This window comes from Mobula birostris, chromosome 12 (genome assembly GCF_030028105.1).
Source record: "Mobula birostris isolate sMobBir1 chromosome 12, sMobBir1.hap1, whole genome shotgun sequence".
NCBI lineage: Eukaryota > Metazoa > Chordata > Chondrichthyes > Myliobatiformes > Myliobatidae > Mobula > Mobula birostris.
The window spans coordinates 96,376,605-96,389,825 of NC_092381.1; the positions used below are offsets into that span (position 1 = coordinate 96,376,605).

Below are 13,221 nucleotides of genomic sequence, written 5' to 3' on the forward strand. Positions count from 1 at the left end.
GACATGGAGTAGAGGGAAAGACTGTCTCCTCACCTGTCACTGTAAATTCTACAAGTTACTGGTGAATGAATTTTTCTCACTGTTTTCTGTTGAGAATTTGCTTTGATTTTCAAGCCAGATTTTGTGGGAGGAGTACATACGTATGATACTGTGTGCAATAGTTGTGTCAACATTGGTGTCTTCTGTTTAATGATTTCCTTGTATATCTCTGCTTACTGAGAGTTTTTACCTGAAATTAACATGCATGTTTGAATATGGAGCTGTGTAAAGATCCACCTAAATGTTTGTACTGCAGAATAAATATGAATGATTTTCCAAGTCCTGGAGCTGGCTTTGAATGTAGCCCAGACTGACTGGATGAAAGCCTTCTCTGTAAGCACCATGAGTATTCCTAGCAGTTCCAGCAGAAACATCTTTTGTCAGCTTTCTCAGGCTGTTGTAAAGTAAGGAAGGGCAATTTAAACAGATGGTTATAATGCCTGTCAACTGATATCTGTGAAACAGGGCATTGCTGTTGCATGTGGGACTGAGCTGTGCATTGACTGCTGTGTTTTCCTGCATTGTAACTAATATTACGTTTGCAAAAATACCTCAACAGCTGTGAAGTTTTTTTTGGATATCCTGAGATCTGCAAAGTTGCAAATTATTTCCTTAAAGTATCCTTCTTACTCTAATCAGCAGAGAACTGAGGTGGTGTGGGAATAGAATGTACAAGAGAGGTCCTGCTACTGATCTAGAGAATAAAGTGAAGAGAGATTCATCATGCAGTTTCATAGATAGAATGTGTTTTGTCTGTAAGGTTTCTCTGACTGTATGATATGACCTAGAGTTTTAATTTTAATTATGTATTTATTATTAGTACACACAATTCTCAAAACATTCAATGGATGCATATTAAGTGTATCATTCTCTCTCCTTCCCGAAGACATTCACCCATCCCTTCATTTAAAACTACTTCTCTCCTATTCTGTAGCTCTCTATTTCTTTCATTACTGCATGAATCAAATGGCTTCTTCCACTAAGGCATGTCCCTACCCTTGCTCCTCTTCCACTTTCTTTCTTCATTACCAGTCATCCACCAATCTCTTGCTCTCTCTCTCTATCCATCTCTATCTACTTATATAATCTATCTTTTGATACAAAATATATATCATTTCAATCTATTTAACTATCTTTATACCAAATTACCAGTTTATCTGTTCAGTTATCTATCTATCCATATAGGTATGCAATCTGTCTCTTATCAACCTATATAATCTATCAATCAATCTATCTTTATATAATATATGTTTATCTATTTCTTTAAGTGTCGATCTGCCTGTTTATTTATCTATCTTCCTGTGTAATGTTTCTTTCTAACCTATCTATGTAATCAATCATTCTATTTATTTAGGTATGATATATATGTTTATCTGTCTATCTATTGATTCAACTAGCTAACTAGCTATCACTTCATCTCAATCTCCTTGTTACACCATATACACAGCCCTTCCCACCATGGTTTGGTGTCGATAATCCATATCCCAGACATTTTACCTGTCAAATGGCGGAACGTGTGGTATAAGCAGATTCAGGGGATTTCTGCTGTCTTTTCTCTCCAGGGCCCAGTGGAAAGGAGAGGGCAGTCTGCGAGGGCTGTGATAGGGTGATCCTAGACCGGTTTCTTCTGCGGGTGAATGACAGCTTCTGGCATGAGCAGTGTGTGCAATGTGCTGGGTGCAGGGAGCCCCTTGCCACCACTTGCTACTACAGAGACAAGAAGCTTTACTGCAAGCATGACTACGAAAAGTAAGTGAGAAACAATCTGCTCTCTAAATAAAGAAAAACGTAAACCCAGCCCCTGCAACCCCCCCAGCTTTTTATAAGAACTAATGTTCCCATGTTTCTGTGTGTCCCCTCTCCATGTTCTGTTATCACAACAAGCAGACCAGGCAGACCAGCTGTTGCTTAGTCTCTCTCAGTGCCTTGCTTGAACCTCGACTGACAGCAGCCTCAAAGGGAGTGACTCCCCTCCCACTGTGCCACTCTCTCTGGGAGAGAAGTGGAATGACATGCCTGAGATGGAGTAAATTGTCGGCACTTAGTGTTCACTACCACTCGCTTTCTAAAGATTTCATACAGTCAATGGTGCAATGTCTTAGAATGTGACAGGTAATGCACAGAGTCAACGCTGCCCATGTGCAGGAATTGCTCCCTTATTTAGCTGGGTTTATGAACAGTGGCAGCAAAATTCCCAGCATCATTTACTCAGTGCTTTGTGTATGTTGCTATGTTTTCTGCTGAATTGAAGATGTTTTGTTTTTGTATCAAAGATCAGATAAATCGAGTGTGAAGGATTCACTAAGACTAGGGTGCAGTGGATCTTGTCAACGGGTTTGTTAAAATAGCAATATTGATGTAAGGTGGTGGCTCACAGTGTTGTGAGCGGAATTCTAGGTGTGAAACATTTGGCAGCACGATCAGCAGAACCTGCACCCACTGTGAACCATCTTGAATGGGATGGTCACTTCTGCCATTGTGAATGTAGGTACAGGCAATGTTAGGTAACAGCAGAAGTGATGCTTTCTCTCACTGAAGACATGAAAACACTGAGATGTGTGCAGTACTGACTATCTTCAAGAGGATGTAGGGTGTGAAAACTGTTAGTGCAGTTGCAGGTTAATTTACTCATTTTGAACTAGGTGCTGTGAGATTAGGGATGTGGATTGTGGGGAGATAACAAGGACTGGGGAGGTGATCTGTTGGTAGTGTTCATCACTCAAAATATTGTGAGCAGCTGTAAAACAGATGATACTCTTCAAGGTTGTAGTTCTCAATGCTCCTGTCTGCTGGCTTTTAACGTCAAATGCTGTAACCACACTGAAGTAGCAGCACTAACAGGTACTCCTGTAGCATTGTGTACTGTAATTCAAGTAATGAATATTTATAATCATAGGAGTATTATATCATGAGACACATAGTATATTATTGTGCTGCTGAGAAAGGATTGTGTTTAAATTGACCTACTCTGCAAAAGCCACAAAGTCTAATGGCCGGGTTTAAGGTCTGCTTGAGGCTAATTGATACTGAGGAAAGTTGGTGCGGAGGCAGCTGCTTGTAACTCCTTACACCGATTCATTGGAAATCAGCATGAAGTGACTGGCTTTTCTTTTTGCACGCTGGAACACCCTTGCCAACTTGGACTCACTTCTCACCTCAGAAATGAGCTACTTTTGCAATCTGAAATGTGCTGAGTGAGTACTAGGTCCACAGGGGGAAGTATCAGTCCAGGCCACTGCTGCCAAAATGTGCGGTCAGAGGTGCCCTTTTCACCCCACTCAGCCTTTACCTTATTGAGTTTAATGATGCAAAACAAAATCAAGTGGAATTTTAAAAACCACTTGCTTCTCAGGAATTTAGTATCACCAGAGAGTCCAGCATTTATTGCTCATCCTGAACTACCTCTTAGCAGAGTAGCTTCCTTCAGCTCTCAGAAGTCTTTTAAACGTCAACTACATTGAGAGGTCTTGAGTCACCTTAGGGCCAGACTAAGTAAGGAGTCCAGAATTCCCCTGCTAAGGGGCATTAGACAACTAGCTGGTTTTCATATTGATCTGATAGCTTTTTGTTCATTCAAAGGATGTGGGCTTTTCTGATTAAGCCAGCATTTGATTCCCTATCCCTTGTTCCCTTGAGAAGGTGATGGAGAGCTGCTATGTTTAAACATTGCATTCCTTGAGGTGTTGGTATATCCCTGCTGCTAAGGAGGGAATTTCTTCATTTTGACCCAGTGACAGAGAAGGAACAGCAATTTCGTTGTGTTGTGATTGGTATCAAAAACTAGCATTTTTTAACATGTTAGATTAGTAACTGAATTTAAGGTCCACAGCCAACTGCCTTGGTGGGATTTGAACGTGAGTCTCTGGGTTGTTTAGCACCAAAGCCTGTAATCTTGACTGCTGGCTCACAATTCCCCTTTGACACTTGCACCAAAGACAACTTTGCCTCCGGAACTCACTCAAAATGTAGTCACAGAATGTAGTTTGTTCTGGTATGAAACTGGAAGTATCTGCAGCCCAAACCAGGCGTCACACCACAATGAGAGCTAATCCATCTCCACATAAGGGATGCTACTAACTGCATCCAGCACCACCAGCTTGCATTCCTCATTACCTCCCTGGCTACATCCCCTGTAGACAGAAGCTTAACAAAACAAAAAAAAACGAAGTAAGTGTATAGTGGGGCCTTCCATTGGCCATTCAATCCAAATGTTATCTACTCCACACAAGCTCCTTCCTTTCCTACAACAGGTCACCTTATCCGCAGTTCTTAATTTCCTTGCCCTGACCTTTCTCCTATATGTATTCCCCATGAAGTTTTGTGCAGGCTCTTCAGAATAAAAAATGTGCAATAATGCAATTTTAACTACGCTCCCTTTGTCCGCGATTTCAACAAGAGTTGGAGGAACATCAGCACCTTTACTAGGAAGCAAACAGGAACAGATAGAATTCTGATACTGCCTGCAGTTTGGCCCAGACCTCTCCCAAACCTTGCTGTTCTTGTCAGGAGATGTTCTCGTCAGAAGCTACCTGACTATGTAGTTATGCTACAGTCATTGGTGACACATCAAATCTCCTCAAACTCCCAATGAAATAGAGCTGTTGTCATGCCTTCCTTGTGATTGCATCAATATGTTGGACCTAGGATAGACCCTCAGAGATGATGATACCCCGAAATTTGAGGCTGCTCACCCTTTTCAGTGCTGACCCCTTGATGAGGACTGATGTGTGTTCTGCTGACAAACCCCTTTCTGAAGTCCACAATCAGCTCCTTGGTCTTACTGAGGGCAAGTGCAAATTTGTTGTTGCAACACCACTTAACCAACTGATCTATCTCAGTCTTGTTAGTCTCCTTGTCATTACCTGAGATTCAGCCTTGTCATCAGTGAATTTATAGTTGCCATTTGAGCTGTGCCTAGCCATAGTTGTGTGTGTAGAGAGAGTAGAGCAGTGGGCTAAGCACGCATCCTTGAGTTGATTGTCAGTGAGGAGGAGATGTTATTTCTAATCCACATAGACTGTGGTCTCCAGGTGAGAAAGTCAAGGATCCAGTTGCAGAGGGAGGTACAGAGGCCCAGGATTTGAAGCTTGTTGATTCCTGAAAGTGAAGCTCTGATTCAAAAGGGTGGACGGATGCTCTTTTCTAATGTAGTGTAGTGTAGTGTAAGTTGAGATCAGACTTAAACACATTGATTTGGTCACATTTTGTGGAGGATGGAACCAGAGACAACTACAAAAGAGCAGATGCTTCATAACATGCTGGGCACCGCACATAGCACAATAGGCAAAAAATGGAATACTGCCTCACGTGCACAGTGACAACCGCAGATGGTGTGGGGAAGAATTACAGGTGATAAGCTTTGTTGAGAGAGGATTGTTCATCAAAGTTCAAAGTAAATTTATTATCAAAGTATTGTACATATATGTTACCATAGATAACTCCGAGATTCATTTTTTTTGCCGGCATGCTCAATAAATCCTTAATAGAATAATAACCATAATAGGATCAATGAAAGACTGCCCCAACTTGGGTGTTCAAACAGTGTGCAAAAGACAACAAACCAGAATGTGCAAATACGAAAAGAAAGAAATAATAATAAATAAATAAGCAATAAATATTGAGAACATGAGATGAAGAGTCCTTGAAAGTGAGACCATACGTTGTAGGAACATTTCAGTGATGGGTCAAGTGAAGTTGAGTGAAGTTAACTCAAAGAAATAGTGAAATGTATTAGGACATACAGGCTGGTGGATTAAATTTGAAGTGATAGTGGGACTATGTGGAAGGGCTTCTTCTGTTCCTTAGCTTCTCTAATGGCATGTGATTTTTAGTTATTTCTTTAGTTCTTAACCAAATATCTGCAAAACTACCATAGGTAATAGATACGTCAACAAAACTACCTCTTTTATGTTCCTGTACACCCACATTTTTTGTGGCCTTTTATCTGTTAATTTGAGTTTTTTAAAGATCCTTTCAAGTGTTTGTATTACAAAATAAATATGATTGACAACAGGAATTCTGCAGATGCTGGAAATTCAAGCAACACACATCAAAGTTGCTGGTGAACGCAGCAGGCCAGGCAGCATCTGTAGGAAGAGGTGCAGTCGACGTTTCAGGCCGAGACCCTTCGTCAGGACTAACTGAAGGAATTTGACCATTACAGACGGCGAAGTAAGTGTCCCGAAGGTGTGGAAGGGTCTGGGATAGGGACACCAAGTACCTCCTCATGGTGGAGAGAGTCGCCTTCAGAGCTTGACGGGAGAAGCGGCGAGAGGCAGAGTCCTGACAAAGGGTCTCGGCTTGAAACATCGACTGCACCTCTTCCTACAGATGCTGCCTGGCCTGCTGCGTTCACCAGCAACTTAAATATGATTGACTTGCCTTTGAAAAGAAATACTCCATTCCGTCCCTTTCAATCTAAGCTGGTGTATTCACCAATGTCACAGCTTGAGGACTGTGCAGCTTTTCATCAATGTCCATCAGTGCACATGGCTGTAGTTGTCTGTCCTGGGTGGCAGCCAGGGAAGGATAGATGAAAATAGGATTTACATCTGATATTGCTTGGAGTTTGCAAAAACTTCTTGCTATATCTCCCAATGTCTACTGAAGTTACAACAAGTGATTAGGAGAGCTCTGTGGAAATCCTGGATGAGGAACTCAGTGAGTCATGCAGTGTCTATGGAGGGAAATGGACAGTTGACATTTTGGGTTGAGACCGTTCATTGGGACTGAAAGAAACAGGGGGGATAGCCACCATAAAAAGGTGGAGGGAAGGGATGGAGCAAGATGATAGGTGAAGGGAGTGATAGTGGGCAAGGTAAGAAACTTTGAGGTGATATATGGAAGATAGAAAGGGGTAAAGAAAATGGAATCTGAAAGGAGATGATAGTGGATCGTGGAATAAAATAATGAAGGACATAAGGAGGGAAACCAGAGGGATGAAAGTGTGGGCGATGGACTGATTGAGAGGGTATGGGAGGGGAAAAAGAAGAGGTGATGGGGACTGCTAGGATAAAGGTAAACAAAAGATGGAGGGAAAGATACAGAAGGGAGTTGTAGACAGGAGTTTGAAAAATCAATGTTCATGCCATCAGTTTACTGACTACCAATATGAGGGACTAATCCTCTAGTCTGTGCCTAGCCTCAATTTAGCAGTAGTAGAGGCCATAGACAGACATCTTGGTGATGGTATGGGAAGTGGAATTAAAATGGCTGGCCACCAGGGTTTCCTGGCTGTTCCAGAGGATGAAGTGAAGGTGCTTGATGAAGCAATCCCCACCCTGTAATGGACCTCACTGGGAGCACCAGGTGTAATGGTTGATTCACATGTGAAAGACTGCCTCACCTGGATTAACAGGGAGGGAGGAGCGGACAAGGGACCCACGGAAAGAGTGATGTCAGCAGTGAGCAGAGAGTTGCGGGGGGGGGGAGATGAGCCCCATGATGGGATCCTGTTGGAGATTGCAAAATTTGCAGAGAATGATATGTTGGATGCAAAGGCTCAAGGGGAAACCTATTCCTATTCGTCTTTGTTGTGTCTCTGTGGAAATCCTACCTTATCCTGCCAAAACGTTATCTTCAAATCACCCTTACACATTTAAATACTCCTTCTGTTTCTGCATGAGTTGTTTCAGACTCTGGTCTCCACTGCAGACTGTGACCTGGAACTCCCCATGATATCTGCCCACCCAGCAGTAAGGTCATAGTATGCTTGAAAGAAATAGTGTCACAGACCATGGAATTTTTCACTTTAGAGAATCACTGCATGCCCAAGGTACTCAGCACTCCAAACGCCCAGGCACTCAACCTCACCAAAATGCTGAGGAGTTGTGGCCATATGGAGACGTCCATCAACTTGGGCCAATACCTCAGGTGCAATGACACCCATGGTCCTGTTAATTTGCATTAATATCCTGTATCCATGGTGACTGTGATCAATGGCAGACTGTGCTGTGTTTTTTCTGATATTGCTGCAATTACTTAGAATTACTTTAAGCCTAGTTTAAATGACTGAATTCAGTCAATTACAGTGGAGCTGGACACATCTGTATTGCTTCGTTTGACTGTGGCTCATACATTTTATATCTGAATGGCAGATAAGAGCAGCCAATTGAATCCATTTAAAAAAGGATTAAGGGCATTAAATTAATCAACTAAGAATTAGCTTCATTCTTGACACATCTCCTCCCTGCTGTGCTAAAAGATGCCACCTTCCAGACATCAATTGATTCCTATTGATTATCTTGATTAATTGCACTGATTCAGGAGAGAGTTCATGTTCAGGTATATATGTTCAGCAGTTTGATGACTTGGGGTTTAACAATTTGGTAAAAATTGGGTCAGTGACTGGAGGGAAAGGCAGATTAGGCAGAAAAGGCAGTTTTACTTCTCAGCCTTGGCTAGACATAATGAACCATTGAGCTCTTGTTTGTTCCTTCACAGTATATTTTTGACCCGGGCTTTATGAGTAGTTTTGTTTTTTGTTGCCTTTGGTATCAGGTTTCAGGGTCATACATTTCTGTCTGGTTACTGTTAGTGATTCCTCCCAGGATGGTGGCAATATATCCATTCCTTTCATGCTCAGCCCCAGGAAGGCTGAAAACTGAATGACTTAAGAGGTGCAAGATTAATGGCATCCCCGGGACGTTCCAGAGAGTAGTAAAGAAGATGGACAGAAATTAGAGTGATTGTTTGCCACCTAGTTTGGGTCCCTAAGACATATTGATTGAAAGAGATGAGGTATTGTGGCTGAATCAGTGAGTAAGGCAGTCACTGTATTTCAAGCTGGGGAGCTAGTAGACCCACAGCTTCTTGGTGCCAGAGACAATGGTTCAATCCTGTCCTCAGGTGCTGTCTGTGTGGAGTCTGCAGATTCTCCTTATCACTGTATGGTTTCCCTCTGAGTCCTCTGGTTTCCTCTGACATCAAAGAAACATGCATATTGGTAGTTTAATTAGCTGCTGTTAATTACTCCTATTTCTGGGTCAAATCTGGAGATAAGTTGATGAAAATGTGGGAGAACAGAAACTGGGGTGAATGTAAATGGGTAGCTTAATGAGCAGGGATGTCAGTGGGCCCAAGGGCTTTCCTTGTCACTCTATGACTAAGTAGTGTGTGTACTTCCTTGTATCTCTATGACTCTAAGAAGTGTGTGTACTTTTCACTTCAGCAAATATCAAAGTGCTTTACTGCAGGTGAAAGGCTGAAGACAAGAAGACGATGTTGCTTTGCAGGAAAGCACATGTTTGTCAGATACAAATATTAACTTATACTAATTTTATGTCTTGCACTGAACTGCTGCAGTAAAGCAACATGTTTCACAACATACTGTGTGTCAGTGATAATATATAATTCTGATCCTAAAATTGGGACCAAATGAAAAATACAACAATGACCAGGCCCAACCAAGGTAGGTCTTACACAGTGAGCAGTAGAACAATGAGGAGCATGGTAGAACGGAGGGATCTGGGAATACAGCTCTGTAATTCATTGAAAGTGGCATCACAGACAGACAGGGTTGTAAAGAAAGCTTTTGGCACATTGACTTTCATAGATCAAAGTATTGAGTACAGGAGTTGGGATGTTATGTTGAAGTGGTGATGCCTAATTTTGAGTACAGTGTGCAGTTTTTGTCACCTGGGAAGATGTAAATAATATTGGAAGAGTATCGAGAAAAATTATAAGGATGTTACTGGGACTGGAGGACCTGTGTTATAAGGAAGGATTGAATAGGTTGGAACTTATTCTCTAGAATGTAGAAGATTGAGGGGAGATTTTTTTTTTTAGAGGTTATCCACTTTGGTGGCAAAAACAGGAAAACAGATTATTATCTGAACGGTGGCCGATTAGGAAAAGGGGAGGTGCAACGAGACCTGGGTGTCATTATACACCGGTCATTGAAAGTGGGCATGCAGGTACGGCAGGCGGTGAAAAAGGCGAATGGTATGCTGGCATTCATACTAAGAGGATTCGCGTACAGGAGCAGGGAGGTACTACTGCAGTTGTACAAGGCCTTGGTGAGACCACACCTGGAGTATTGTGTGCAGTTTTGGTCCCCTAATCTGAGGAAAGACGTCCTTGCCATAGAGGGAGTACAAAGAAGGTTCACCAGATTGATTCCTGGGATGGCAGGACTTTCATATGAAGAAAGACTGGATGAACTGGGCTTGTACTCGTTGCAATTTAGAAGATTGAGGGGGGATCTGATTGAAACATATAAAATCCTAAAGGGATTGGACAGGCTAGATGCAGGAAGATTGTTCCTGATGTTGGGGAAGTCCAGAACGAGGGGTCACAGTTTGAGGATAACAGGGAAGCCTTTTAGGACCGAGATTAGGGAAAACTTCTTCACACAGAGAGTGGTGAATCTGTGGAATTCTCTGCCACAGGAAACAGTTGAGGCCAGTTCATTGGCTATATTTAAGAGGGAGTTAGATATGGTCCTTGTGGCTAAAGGGATCAGGGGGTATGGGGGGAAGGCTGGTACAGGGTTCTGAGTTGGATGATCAGCCATGATCATACTGAATGGCGGTGCAGGCTCAAAGGGCTGAATGGCCTACTCCTGCACCTATTTTCTATGTTTCTATGAGGGGTACAGATAGGGTAAATGCAAGCAGGCTTTTTCTACTGAGGTTATGTGAGATACAACTAGAGGTCATTGGTTAAAGGTGAAAGGTAAAATATTTAAGATGACCAGGAGGGGAAACTTCTTCACTCAGAGGGCAGTGAGAGTCTGGAATGAGCTCTCAGTCCAAGTGGTGGATGTGATTTCAATTTCAATTTTTAAGTGGTTAGATTCGATACATGAATGGGAAGGGTATGGGGGGCTATAGTTGTGGAGCAGGTCACTGGGACTTGGCAGTTTAAGTAGATCAGTATGAACTAGATGGGCCAATGGGCTGTTCCTGTGCTGTAGTTTTCTCTGACTACAGCAGTGACTTGGTGATTCTTCCTTGCAGAACTGGCCCAATATTACAAAATAGTTTATTACCATATAATTTCGATGAATATGAACAAACATTATCCTTTTTGAAATCCTTGGGTGAAAGCTCATATTGATCCAGCCACATTGAAAGAAACTTAATTGCTTTTAGTAAACTGATGACCTGTTCAAGCACTTTGCAGCTAATGACGTAAGGAGTGAGTACTATTACAGCAGTACATTGCATGTGACAACCTGTCAGCTTTTGTGCTTGCTGACCAATAGTAAGCATACCATTTTTACAGTGCGGGAGTAAAAGCAGTATGGAGAACACAGGTTCCCACCACGAGTCTGCTGTGCAGGTCATTTTCTGCTGTTTACAGCCTGTGTGGAGAATAGGGTGGAAAATTTGTTTGCATAATTCAAGCAGCTTGTGTGTGGTGGTTATAATGATGTTATCAGCTTGAGTGTGAGAATTTATAGATGTTCCCATAAGACCAATAAACTCTACATTAATGCTGCAATTAAGCAACCAGTTGGAAGGAGCCAGAAGAAGTCAGTCAGTCTGTAAAATGGAGGTTATAAACAGGGAGCAAACAGCAGTGAACACAGAGTTGTTTAAAACTAGGTTATCATCATCGTTCTTTGTTACTTAATCAAAGTTTAAAGTTAATTTATTATCAAAGTACATATATGTCACCATATACAACCCAGAGTTTCATTTTCTTGTGGGAATACTCAATAAATCCAATAACTATAATCAATGAAAGACTGTACCAATAAGGTGGACAACCAGTGTGCAAAAGACAACAAACAGCAAATACAAAAAGAAAGAAAAAAAATTGAATAATAATAATAAATAAAGAGGAAAAAATATCGAGAACTAAAGATGAAGGGTTATTGAAAGTGAGTCATAGATTATGGGAACATTTCAGTGATGGGCCAAGTGAAGTTGTTTGAAATTATCCCCTCTGGTTCAAGAGCGTGATGGTTGAAGGGTAATAACTGTTCCTGAATTTGGTGGTGTGGGTCCTGAGACAAATATTGCTTCTTCCTGATAACAGCAGCCAGAAAAGAGCATGACTTAATGTTGAATTATTCGAAACATTTACGTAATTCACTGGTGGAACTATTGAGTGAAAGAAGCAAAGTAACTGAGAGGAGGGTCTTTAGCCATGTATACTAAATTGAAAAGGAGAAGAATGAGGAAATGTTGTAAAGGTTGTAATGGGTTGACTAGCTTTGGCTTCATTAAAACCAGAAGGGCGAAGATGAACATGTCTCTTTTCTGTATGAAATTGGGTGAGAAGCACTGAGTATTCATTGTAATTTCAACCTTGTGGCAGAAGAAAGATGTGGGTGTGGTACTGAGGTGGTAGGAAAACTAAAAAGTAAAAAGCTGTTGACTTGCCTTCACAGATGCTGCTCATCCTGCTGAGGGCTTCTAGCAGTTTGTTCCTTTCTTGAAGCAGAGGCAATGGAGAATTCCTGCCCCTTTTTGAAAAGTATCATGAAACCTGTAACACAGGGGAAACACAGTGGCACAGCTTGTAGAGGCGCTGCATTGCAGTTCTAGTAACCAAGGTTCAATCCAGACCTCAGGTGCTGTCTGTGTGGAGTTTGCACATCCTCCCTGTGATTGCATGGATTTCCTTTCCCCTCCATCCTAAAGGTGTGCAGGTTGGTAAGTTAATTAGTCTGTAAATTTTGGTAGAATCTGGCTGGTCATTGATGGTGATGCAGGAAAATAAACTGGAATAGGATAGGGTTAGTGTGAAAAGGGGAACTTGATGGTCAGCATGGGAGATGTTGTACCAAGGGGCCTGTTTCTCTGCAGGAAATCCCTATGAATCTATCCTTACAGGAGCAACATGACAAACCTCAGTAAGCTATTTCTGATAATGCAGTGCTCCTTCACAATCATACATGTGATGCGTTTGTTTTTTAAGCAATTAGCTCAGAGGCAGGAGTGCTACCAAATGAACCAGGTGGCATCTCAGGATTCACGTCAAGCAGTTGGACGCACGACCTGTGAATACTGGATGGAGACTGAGTAATGTACCCATCTACAGGAGCCCTATTTCTACTGAGTGCTTTCCCAAAATGGGACATGATTGAATGAGGGAACGTGCAGAACGGACAGTTCATTAGTCGTTTTCTGGCAAACAGACCGGTTATTTGTGTCTCAGTAGAGGCTCAAGCATCTAGGCAGGGCTACTGTAGGAAGGGTTTCAAGCAAATTTTGGTTTAGCAAAGCATTT

At 41.9% G+C, this 13,221-nt stretch overlaps 1 protein-coding gene across 1 annotated transcript in view; it reads left to right on the plus strand.

Moving 5' to 3' along the window:
• The window catches only part of LOC140206242 (LIM homeobox transcription factor 1-alpha-like), a 335,794-nt gene that overhangs the window by 14,175 nt on the left and 308,398 nt on the right, over positions 1–13,221 (plus strand). Inside the window, exon 5 of the mRNA XM_072274561.1 lies at positions 1,602–1,788. Coding sequence (XP_072130662.1) covers positions 1,602–1,788 — 187 coding nt within the window. The remainder of the gene's footprint in view (positions 1–1,601; positions 1,789–13,221) is intronic.